Genomic DNA, 12,298 nt, shown 5'->3' on the forward strand with positions numbered 1-12,298 from the left:
GGTAGTTCTTTTCCAGCATCCCTCCAGGAGAAGGGTGTCTCCAGAGGACCCTGGGGCCCAGAGGACTGGAGAAGAGTTGGCAGAGGAACTGAAGAAGCTCTAGTGAAGGAGGCGAGGCATGGAATGTTCCTGAGGGCGACGATCCAGATCCCTGTTGTGTTTTCTGCGTCTTGTCTTTTAAGACCCTTGTAACATAAATTTTTAAATTTTTTAAATTTATTTTTAATTGAAGGATAATTGTTTTACAATATTGTGTTGGTTTCTGCCATACACCAACATGAATCAGCCATAGGCATACGTATGGCGCCTCTGGCTTGAACTTCCCTCCTCCCATCCTATCTCACCCCTCTAGGTTGTCACAGAACACAGGTTTGAGCTCTCATAAGTCATAAAGCAAATTCCCAGTGGCTATCTATTTTACATATGGTAGTGTATGTTTGTATTATAAAATTTTTAAGTTAAATACTCTGCTGCCTCAGCGTTCCCGCAGACTGTCTGTAGGCACCCCGCCCGGGTGACCAGGTACACAAGAGTGATGCAGCTGTGGCACCAACTCAAGCTTCCCTTATCTTCCCCTGTGACCTAGTGACATTCCAACCCACCAATGAAATCCCCTCGTGACTGTTGCCTGTGTGCACTGCCCTGATCCCCAGTAATGGCACTCGTCTAGGGGCCCCACTCTTCTGGTTTGTTAGCATGCCCCCACCCACCCCCAGTGCTGGTCCCCATGGACTGTAGCCGGTCAGGCTCCTCTGTCCGTGGGATGCTCCAGGCAAGAATACTGGGGTGGGTTGCCATTTTCTCTTTCGGTGGATCTTACCGACCCACGGATGGAAACTTCCTCTCTGTGTCTCCTGCATCGGCAGGCGGATTCTTTACCAGCTGAGTCATCGGGCCCCCTTTCGAGCCAGGGATACTGAGGGAATAATAGGAACGCAGTCGCAGGGGTTGTTTATAAGCATACCCGACTTCTGCACTGACGCAGGAGCCCCCTAGAGTCACCTGAAGGGACTCGCTTTTTATCAATGAACTTCTTCACACACCCGCCCCTCCTGCCTGCTCCCGGGGGCCGGCGGAGGGAGGACGGCCGCTTTCTGCTGTTCCCCCGGGGAGCCGGGCTCCAGTGAGGAGTCCATTTGGCACCCGTTTGCTCGGCTCTCGTCGGACACCAGCCACCGCGCCAAAGGCCGAAGCCCTCAGAAAGAGCGGTCCCTCAGGAAGGGACCGTTCTCACTGGGACCACAGTGCGCGCGCTTCCAGCACGTCCAGCGCTCCGAGCAGCTTCCCTCCCCAGCGAAGGAGTGACCTCCAAGCTGTGGGCCCCGCTAGCCCAGCCTTCCTGAGCGCGGTCTGGAGAGCCCGCGGTGGAAGTCAGCCAGGGAATGGCAGCAAGAGAGACTGTCCTGGTCCGGCCGGCGCTGCCGAAGCGGGAGGACGCCAAGGCTGGGCTGCTCGCAGTGCGCTTGGCAAGAACCAGGTGCCGCCGCCTCTGTTTATAACAGCGTTTTATGAATGAGCCCCTACGTCACGGAAACCTTTGCGGCGGTAGAGGGGTGGCGGGCGGATCCTGAAAATTCCTGCGGTCTCCTTGCCGCTTCCCTATCATGAGAACGTTTAACAACGGAGTTGTTAGGATACCGTGAACCCCTGAAATTGACCGCCCTCAAGACATCACGGTAGCTCAGCTGGTAAAGAATCCGCCTGCAATGCAGGAGACCCCTGTTCGATTCCTGGGTCGGGAAGATCCGCTGGAGAAGGGATAGTCTACCCACCCAGTATTCTTGGGCTTCCCTGGTGGCTCAACTGGTGAAGAATCTGCCTGTATTGCGGAAACGGATTCAACCCCTGGGTTGGGAAGATCCCCTGGAGAGAGGAAACGCTACCCACTCCAGGATTCTGGCCTGGAGAATTCCATGGACAGAGGAGTCTGGCAGGTTACAGTCCTTGGGGTTGCATAGTCGTACAGGACTGATCGACTTTCACTTTCACTTTGCAAGACTTCAAGGAACGTCGTGAAACCTCCTGGTGTAGATTTCCAAATCTGGACATCCTGTTTAAGTTGGGACAGACGGAAGTGCTCCGGTGACTGCCCCCGCGGAGGGTGCAGCACCGGGCAGACTGGGCAGCGCAGAGCGCCAGGGACTCTCACACATATTCAAGACTCACCCCTGAGCCCCCGGCTGGGGTGGGGCTGGGGTGGGCGGGATTCGGTGGGCGCGCCTTTTTCCCAGCGTAGGGAGAGAGCCAGAACAACTCGGGGTCTTAGGTACAGACGAAACAGGTACGTGACTCCAACGGCTTAAGCCTTGGTCTCGGAATGCACCCCCACCCCCATTTCTGATTTTAGTCCTAATTATGTGCGAACGGTGGAAGCAGACCCTCACACAGCGCGCCCCCCCCCCCCCTCCCCGCCCCGCCGCTCCCGGCACATGCAGTACTAGAATACTAGGACTGTCAATAAATTACAGCAATTAACTAGGAAGGTGAGGTCGGGGGAGGGGTTCCTGCTAGAAAATTAAACTGAGATGACAAGCTGGCTGGGGTCCCAGGAGGCCTCAATTCCTACAGCACACACCCACCCCCTGATCTGGAATGTCAGACTGGGGTCTGGTCAGGACCCCCTCCACCACCTGCTCCAGATGACCGATTCACAGGTTCAGTGACGCCCAACCTGCCTCTGTGGGAAGAGTGAGCCTTGCAAAGGCCACGTCAGGGCTGGGACCCCAGGTCTGTTCTAAGGTCTGGCGCCTCAGCTTTCCTTCCCCAGGCCAATGGGACAGGATAGATGTAGCTGCCTAAAAAGGGCAGAGGAAACTTTTGGTTTCACGTGCTTAAGCATGTATCAGAACTCAAATCGTTCACTTTAAATATACACAATTTATTAGAAGACTATTGTATTACTTCAATAGTTATTTTAAACAATAAATGTAAGAAATCTTCAAGAATTGTCACTTCCAACTTAAATCCTACAAAAATGGGCCATCTTCATTTGACTGAATGGATACACTTAAGAAAGTGAGAGAATATGTTAAGAAGGTAGATAATGCTTAAAAGTATAAGCACTCTGGGAGTGTTAACTGTAAATAGCACCAAAAGTTTGAGAAAATATTCTTAAAAGGTTGTTGCTGACCCACAAAAAGATGCCAGGATTCTTGGCCTCCGGAAGAGAAGAATTCAATCCGGGGCCAGAGACAAGGCTTGATAGCTCAGAGCTTTTGTGCAATTAAAATATAAAAGGGATAAAGAAAGCTTCTGACATAGACATCAGAAGGGGGCAGAAAGAGTACCCCTTGCTAGTGTTAGCAATGGAGTTATATACCTTTTAATTAGTTATTACAATGAATCAAAAGAATGTCTCATTTGTGAAAATTTTACCAGACCTACTCCCACAATTTACATTTTAGGATAACAAGATTAGAATTTAATAACAGAAAGATCCTCCAGACCCACTCACATAATATATATTCTAAGATAACAGTATTAGTCAGAAGGTTTTCAGGAAGGAGAAACTGTCCTCCAGCCCTGGTACATTGTTGTTGTATAATCCCTAGTACAGAGTTTAAACTGAGTTGTGTAATTGACTAAGACAATCACTGCAGATGGTGACTGCAGCCATGCAATTAGAAGACGCTTACTCCTTGGAAGCAAAGTTATGACCAACATAGATAGCATATTAAAAAGCAGAGACATTACTTTGTCAACAAAGGTCTGTCTAGTCAAGGCTATGGTTTTTCCAGTGGTCATGTATGGATGTGAGAGTTGGACTGTGAAGAAAGCTGAGCACCGAAAAATTGATGCTTTTGAACTGTGGTGTTGGAGAAGACTCTTGAGAGTCCCTTGGACTGCAAGGAGATCCAAGCAGTCCATCCTAAAGGAGATCAGTCCTGGGTGTTCATTGGAAGGACTGATGTTGAAGCTGAAACTCCAATACTTTGGCCACCTCATGCGAAGAATTGACTCATTTGAAAAGACCCTGATGCTGGGAGGGATTGGGGGCAGGAAAAGGGGATGACAGAGGATGAGATGGCTGGATGGCATCACCGACTTGATGGACATGAGTTTGAGTAAACTCCGGGAGTTGATGATGGACAGGAAGGCCTGGCGTGCTGCGATTCATGGGGTCACAAAGAGTCAGACACGACTGAGCGACTGAACTGAACTGAACTGAACTGAAGGAACGCAGAGGAAAAAAACATTTGTCCTTTTCTCCTCCTTGAGAATTCCAGACCGCCAATATCCACTTCGAGAGGCCCAGACCCCTTTCTCCTCCTTGGGGACCCTGAACTTCTCATCAATCTGCCTAGGAATTGACTCTCTCATTCTCATAGCATCAAAAACAGTATTTCCTTTTAGTAAAGATGACACATCACTGCAGAAGAGTAAGTGAAGTTCCAACACATCTTTGTTCGACAAGTGTCTTTTATTTATCAATAAAAAGGAAAACATCAGTCAACATCCATTTCAAAATAAGCAACTGGTATTAACAGTCATTAAAGAAGACATACAAGTGGCAAATAAACAGGAAAAAAGTGCTTGACATCATAAAACATCAGAGAACTACAGTTAAAAAATTACAGTGAGATGCCATTACACCCCTACCAAGACAGGTGAAATTAAACAGACTGACAATACTGAGGATCAGCAGGATGGGGAAGAACAGGAACTCTCATATACTGTTGATGGGAACACAGAAGGATCCAACCAGTTTAGATCACAATTTGGCAGTTTGCAATTCACATATTCTGAAGCACTGGCACAAGATAACTAAAACACATATTCATAAAAGAACCATATGCCAATGTTCATTGGAACTTTATTTCTAACAACAGCAAACTGGAAACAACCCAACTGCCCATTAGCAGATAGATGGATAAACATATATCCTAGACAATGGAAACTAAGTTATTGTTGAAAGTAGTGGCCTCCTATAGGCTTGGGAAGGACAATGAGAGATTGTAAAAGGGCATGAGGTAAATCAAGGTTATGTTCATCATTGTGATTCTGATGATTTTATGACTTTATATATTACAGCAAAAATTTTCAAACTATACACCTTAAATATGCATACTGTATGTCAATTATGCCTCAATAAAATTTCTTTAAAAAATGGTTCAAAATTAAAAATAAAAACACACAAAAAAACAAAAATCCGGACTTCCCACTCTTTCTGGAAACCAGGATTAACAACTCAATGCTGCTGCTGCTGCTGTCACTTTAGTCATGTCTGACTCTGTGTGACCCCATAGATGGCAATCCTCCAGACTCTGCCATCCCTGGGATTCTCCAGGCAAGAACACTGGAGTGGGTTGCCATTTCCTTCTCCAATGCATGAAAGTGAAGTTGCTCTTCATGTCCGACTCTTCATGACCCCATGGACTGCAGCCTACCAGGCTCCTCCGTCCATGGGATTTTCCAGGCAAGAGTACTGCAGTGGGTTGCCATTGCCTTCTCCAAACTCAATAATGACTCCACCCTATTTTTCCCCATTCCTGGAGAAGGGTAGCCCTGAACCAGTGCAGGAAATACTGGCAAGTAACAGAGGCTGTTCCAGTCTGGGACAACAGGACCACTGGATGGACCACAAATGCCACATCCCTGCACAACAGGATCTCCATTCTCTGTTCTCATTTCTCTGTCTGTACAGCAATGACCTGGAGGTGGCCAGCCCAGAAAGACAATGGGGATTCACAAAACCTTTAGATTACTTTGCCAACAATAAATTCAGCTACAGGAGATACACAGCTCTGGAAGTGCTGTGATTATGCACAGTCACAGTCACTGGAAGATTTATGGATGCACATGAGAAGAGGCACGTTCCATTTAATTTGATGCAGGCTCCTCTACTGACTATTAATCACACCCAGAATTTCAGGGGGTTCCCTGGTGGCTCAGTGGTAAAGAATCTGACAATGCAGGAGACATAATTGACTCAGGTTCAATTCCTGGGTTGGGAGGACCCCCGGGAGGGGAAAACGGGAACCCAATATTCTTGCCAGGGAAATCCCACGGGCAGAGGAGCCTGGCAGGCTACAATCCATGGGGTCGAAAAAGAGTGGGGCATGATTTAGTGACTCAGCAACAGAATTTCAGTATCAATTAAGGTTGAAACCTGTATCCTGATGCCTGAGGAGAGATACTAGTCCACAGAATTATGAACTTCAGGACATTTGGCTCCTTCGTAGAACCTGGTGGAAATCTTCCCCTCAACAGTGCTGAGCATTAAGGGATACCCTCTGGGAATATGAGAACAAATTCATGGCATTCCTGGAGCTTGCTGGAACAAGTGACCCTTCCTCAGGGTAATCTACATGTGCTGTGTTGCCCAGTCACTCAGTTGTGTCTGACTCTGTGACACCATAGGCTATAGCCTGCCAGGCTCTTCTGTCCACGGGATTTCCCAGGCAAGAATACTGGAGTGGGTTGCAATTTCCTACTTCAGGGGATCTTCCCGATCCAGGGATCGAACCTGCATCTCTTGAGTCTCCTGCATTGGCAGGCAGGTTCTTTACCACTGTGCCACCTAGGAAGCCCCAGGGGGAACCTATTGGTCACACAGTATGTAAGCTTCCAGGTCACACATTTAGGAACTAAACAAAACCCTGCTTTAGTTCCTAAGAGACCTTGAGGAGGAATTCAAATTAGGTCAAAACTGGAATGAAAACTATACCCTCCTATCATTATATTGTCCCTGTTGAGGCACATAAACCTGAGGACCCATGAAAGCTGTCCATCCTGTCAAACAAGCAGGCCAATTCTGTTTTCCACCCATCCCCACAGTGAATACAATCCCAAGGTTAAAGGTAGATTAAACAGTAAGACCTTTATTGCTGCACAAACCAGAGCAATAGGGGGCAATTCCCAGCTGGTGACTTGGGAGGTAGGAAAACCAACCACAAGTATCAAGTGAAACCAATGAATTTGAAGAAGGTCAGATTCATACTTAATCAATTAAAATAGGAAAATGTACGGGCACATACTACTCAAGATTTCCTCCAGGAAACATTAGGGCACACAGACATCGGCCTTGTGTCAGCACATCAGGGTGACCGATGAAATACTGTGCAAGGAAGAGGTGAGATGGGTTCTACCAGAGAAACTGGCAGTGATGTAACTCTGATGAGGGCCCTGGGGAGTTTAGAACATGGAATGCAGCTCTGTAAGCCTCACAGACACCTGGAACTCATTGGGAATTTCAAGTCATTAGACGTTTGCAAGTATGAGGTTCAATTTCAGGCAGATGACTCCCTTACAAAAGCTGTCTAGTGCTGTTATAATGAACAAGGAGAGAGCACATTCCTTCAGGTCTAAGGTCTTTTTCAAAGTGTGGATTTCTTGGTGCTAAACAATGTTAGCTGTTTGGAGTAAAGGATTTCCCGTATTTCCTGCATTCATGGGGCCGCTCCACAATGTGAAATTTTCGGTGGAGATTGAGGCTGGAACGTTGGCTAAAGGATTTGCCACATTTACTGCATTCATAGGGCCTTTCTCCAGTGTGAACTACCTGGTGTTGAATGAGAACAGACTTTTGCCTAAAGGATTTCCCACACTGCCCACATTCATAAGGCCTGGCTCCAGTGTGAATACTGCAGTGCTGAATAAGGCTGGTGCTTCGACTAAAGGATTTCCCACATTCGCCACATTTATAAGGCCTTTCTCCAGTGTGAATTCTCTGGTGTTTAGTGAAGATGGCTCTTCTGCTAAAGGACTTCCCACACTGGCCACACTCAAAAGGCCTTGCTCTAGTGTGAATTCGCTGGTGTTCAACGAGGCTGTAACTCTGTCTGAAAGATTTTCCACATTCAGCACACTCATAAGGCCTTTCTCCAGTGTGACTTCTGTTGTGTCGCTCAAGTTTGGATTTGGATCCAAAAGCTTTCCCACATTCCCCACACTCATAAGGCCTTTCAGTAGTGTGAACTCGTTGGTGTCGAATGAGAGTGGCTCTTTGGCTAAAGGATTTCCCACAGTGGACACAAACATAAGGCCTTGCTGTGGTGTGAATTCTCCGATGTTGAACCAAGGTGAAGCTTTGTCTAAAGAATTTCCCACATTCGCTGCACTCATAAGGCTTTTCTCCAGTGTGGGTTCTCTGGTGCCGAACAAGATTGGATTTGCACCCAAAAGCTTTCCCACATTCCTCACATTCAAAAGGCCTCTCTCCACTGTGAATTCTGCAGTGTTCAATAAGATTGGAGCACTGACTAAAGGACTTTCCACACTCACCACATTTATAAGGCCTTTCTCCAGTGTGAACTCTCTGGTGTATAATGAGAGTGGCTCGTTGCCTAAAAGATTTTCCACATTCACTGCATTCATAAGACCTTTCTCCCGTGTGGACTCTCTGGAGCTGAACAAGTGAGTACTTACAGTGCATGGCTTTCCCATATTTGCTAAACTCATAAACCCTTTTTCTAGCAGAGACTCTTGGGTGGTAAACAAGACTGTGTTTGTGGCTGGAAGCTTTCCCACATTCACGCAACTTGTAATGACTTTTTCTACCATTAAAAGTCTCCCCAAACTTGGTGATTTTGTTGGGTTTCTCACCATTGGAAGTGATCTGGTGCTGGAGGAGACCCAATGTACCTGGGAAGTCCATTCCAACCTTCCTACAGGTGAAGGCATTCCCTGACACCTGGACTATGCAGCTCTTTACAAATTCTGCCTTATCCACGTCACTTTTCTCTGTACTAAAATGCTTCTGAAGCTGTTGTAGGTTTGCAGATGCCCCAGTAAAGTATGGTTTCTGCCCTGGTAGATCAGCAGGGTACAAAATGTCTTTCAGGATTGGGACACATTTCTCACAGGGGTGAGCATTCTCGGTGAATGGACCTACCTTTGGAGTCCTGACCTGTGACAAAGCTTCTAGAGAAACGTTTTGCTCAGAAGGTGTCTCTTTAGTCTCTGTTTCATGCAAACAAACTGAAAGAAGAGAAATATTTGTGAATCATGCTGATTATGGTAGGAGAGTATTCATCATGTTTTGTTTTTCTTTTAACTTTCTGTATAATATGACATTTCAATATCTTAAAAAACCTTCATGAAAAAAAAAATAAAATAAAAAACCTTCATGGCCAGAAAAACACTGGACTTGAATACTACAAATCAAATAGACCTAACAAACATATACAGAACATTTCATCAACCAGCAGCAAAATACACACTACTCAAGAATGTAGGAATAATTCCCCATATTAGATCATACAGCAGGCTATAAAACAAGTCTTAACCAATTTAAGAAAATTGAAATCACATCAAATCTCTTTTCCGACCAAAATATGATAAAAATAGAAAATAATAACAGGAGAATTGAAGACTCACAAATATGTGGAAATTAAACACACTCTTGAACAGCCAAAGAGTCAAAGATGAAATCAAAAGGGAAATCAAAAAATATATTGAGATAAATGAAAATGGATACAAAATACCAAAACTTATGGGACCCAGCAAAAGTAGTTCTAAAAGGGAAGGTTTTAGCAGATATATACACTAAAAAAAATCTTTCTTAAAAAACCCTACCTTCACACTTCAAAGATTAAAAAAGAAGAACAAACTAAACTCAGTGTTAGCAGGAGGAGGGAAACGATAAAGATTAAAGTGTAAATAAATAAAATAGAGACTAGAAAGACAATAGAAAAGATGAAAACTAAGAGGTTTTTTTGAAAAGATAAAATTGACAAACCTCTTGGAGTAATAAAAAAAAAGAAAGGACTCAAAACTATAAATTAAAGTGGAAACATTACATTTAATATCAATGCTCAAAAAAAAAAAAAAAAAGAAAAAGAAAAACACTGAAGAGGAGGGAACACATCAATACTCATTTTATAAAGCCAGTATCACCCTTACACCAAAGCCAAATAAGAACACTACAACACAAGAAAATCACAGGCTAGGGACTCTCTGGTGACCTGGTGGTTAAGAATCTGCCTTGCAATGCAGGGCATGTGGGGTCAATCCCTGGTCTTGGAACTAAGATCCCACATGCCACTGGGCAACTAAGCCTGTGCATGACAACCACTGAGCCTGTGTGCCACAATTAGAGATCCCATGTGCCACAACAACTAAAGAACACATGCCCTAGAGCCTGTGCTCCATAACAAGAGAAGACACCACAAGGAAATGCCCATCCAGTACAACTAGAGAGTAGCTCCAACTCGCAGCAACTAGAGGTGCAACAAGAAAGAAAGCAAGAAAGAAATGAAAGGTGCCTCATGTTGGATTACTAGAACCCTAATGCTGTGATCCTATCCATCAGGACCCCATACATAACATCACTAAAGATTATATATCATATATGCATTTTGTCAATTATATACATATTGTTAAAATTACTGAATCAGGACTTGGGACACCAGGTGTCATGACACCTGGGACATCCATCCTGCCAGGGTGAGGTAAACAAGGTAAGATGTCTTGTTTTAGGCTGACTGCCAATTTCCTACATCCAAGATCTTTACCTGCAAGCTTAGGCAACAGACTTAGAACTACTTGGGGCAGTGCACTCGGCTTAACACTGGCACCCACACCACATACACCAAGAAAGTGGGGAAGTAAGCAGTGACCATGGTCTGACTATGGAAAGAGCAGAGCTGCCTCTGGGGGACAGAAAGTACGACACAGATCAGTACACTGGGGTGAGGGCCTTACCCATCGAGGCTGTAAGTGCAAAGTTCTCTAGCATCACTTTATGATACAGGTATCTCTGAGCTTCATCAAGGAGCCCCCACTCCTCCTGGGAGAAGTAAACGGCCACGTCCTCAAAGGTCACAGAGCCCTGCCATGATGGGGACAGATCATTCCATGATCAATTTCTCTCATAGGATTCCAAGTTCCTTCACCCAGATATCCATCCCCTGCTCACCCTCCTCCCACCTTGAAGGAAATATCAGGCCTTGGGGCCACAGATACCTGCTCTCCTCTCAAGGTATCAATGTCACTGTCTACTCACCAACTACAGGCATGTGGGCAGGGAGACACCATCTAAACTCTGAGCCTGGCATTAGGACATCTGCCCTCTTGTCAGGTAATTCCCCTGGAGTCCTGAATTGTGTCTCCCATAGATAACCAAATGTTTTGGGTTTCTTCAGAGTGTCCAGTTTCATAGACTGGAAGAATCCCAGAGACAAAGGGTGGGGTCAGAACCATTGAGCACCTGGAACATCCTCTGCTCACCTTTGAATAGTCCCTAAGCACTTCTGTCCTCATGGGAGTTTGTGGGAAGAGGGAGGTCATTACAGGCAGGTAACCATGGCAGGCTCAGCAGGCTCAGGCCTCCCTCTTACCTCTGTCTAGCCCCGGAGCAAGGTGACCTGAGATAACTGCATTATCTCTGAGTATAATGAGTAGCTCATTATCTCTGAGATCTCAGTGCTCTTACAACTGTGTGATCTTGGATAAAGAGTCAACCTCCCTGTACCTCGGTGTTTTCATCCCCTTCCCAGTCTGTTCTAAACCTGAGCAACTTCTGGAAAACTTGAAAAGCCTAACTCACACCGTGAGCCTCTTGTATTCACAACCCTCCATGGCCTCCAGCGTCCTGAGATGAAAACTCCTCCCCTTCCCATTCCAAACGGGAATGATTCTCCGCGAATTTACATAAACCGGTCCCTCCATCTGTCACCCTCTCCCACGCGTCATCACATTGTCTGTAAAACACAGGGCCCCAGCCACGACCGCCTCACCATCCTGGACTCGGGGGTCTGGGCTGAGGGCACGCGAGCCGGCGCTCCGCACTCAGGGCTTTAGTGTCTGGTGGGGTGAGGGCGGTGAGGGCCCGGAGGTCGAGCGTTTACCTGAGGCGGGTCCCTCAGCGCGGCGGCCGCCATCGGAGTCAGAGGAGAGGGGTTTTAAGTGACAGGCGACAGAGAAGGAACTTGTGTACAATTATCATCTACCGCCGCAGCCCTGCAGACTCGCCGCTGGACTGTGGGGACAACCTCTCCTATAGAGGCTCCTCGCTCTGTTCATCCCCTAGCCTCCGTCCACGCTCCAAAAGATCTCCGAGGGAAGCTGTGCACTGAGCAGTCACCATACTGCCGCCACAGAGGCGCCGGAAGTCCCGCCTCGGGTCGCGGAAGGGGGCTGACTCCGAGCGTTCATTGGCTACACGCCTTGGGCCCGGCATCCGGCATTGTGGGTAACGTAGTTCCCACGGCGCCACCAGCCACGGAAGTGGGCTCCCACCCCGAGATCGCGGAGTCCCGGAGGCTGTGTCAGAGCCCTGTCGCCCGGATGGCGGTCTCCATGTGGGCCGGAATGGAGGCTCTCCCGAGAACTGTCCGGGTGAGGGGCCAGCGACGCT

At 46.9% G+C, this 12,298-nt stretch overlaps 1 protein-coding gene across 1 annotated transcript; it reads right to left on the minus strand.

Moving 5' to 3' along the window:
• Window positions 1-4,391: 4,391 nt before the first annotated feature.
• Window positions 4,392-12,031, minus strand: LOC133054976 (zinc finger protein 416-like). The gene is made up of 3 exons (XM_061140426.1): window positions 11,790-12,031; window positions 10,645-10,771; window positions 4,392-8,919 (listed from the first exon to the last, which is right to left on the minus strand). Exons 1-3 carry the CDS (start codon window positions 11,820-11,822, stop codon window positions 7,349-7,351), a joined length of 1,731 nt encoding a protein of 576 aa, XP_060996409.1. The 5' UTR covers window positions 11,823-12,031; the 3' UTR covers window positions 4,392-7,348.
• Window positions 12,032-12,298: the final 267 nt, after the last annotated feature.

Source organism: Dama dama, chromosome 4 (genome assembly GCF_033118175.1).
Source record: "Dama dama isolate Ldn47 chromosome 4, ASM3311817v1, whole genome shotgun sequence".
Taxonomy (NCBI): Eukaryota; Metazoa; Chordata; class Mammalia; order Artiodactyla; family Cervidae; genus Dama; species Dama dama.

Excerpts from the sequence above, each read along its gene's own strand:
- LOC133054976 (XM_061140426.1), bottom strand. The coding sequence starts at position 11,822 with ATGGCGGCCGCCGCGCTGAGGGACCCGCCTCAG. Across the intron at positions 10,772-11,789 it reads CGCTGAGGGACCCGCCTCAG|GGCTCTGTGACCTTTGAGGA; the intron begins GTAAACGCTCGA and ends CCATCATGGCAG. Across the intron at positions 8,920-10,644 it reads TGCACTTACAGCCTCGATGG|TTTGTTTGCATGAAACAGAG; the intron begins GTAAGGCCCTCA and ends CTCTTCTTTCAG.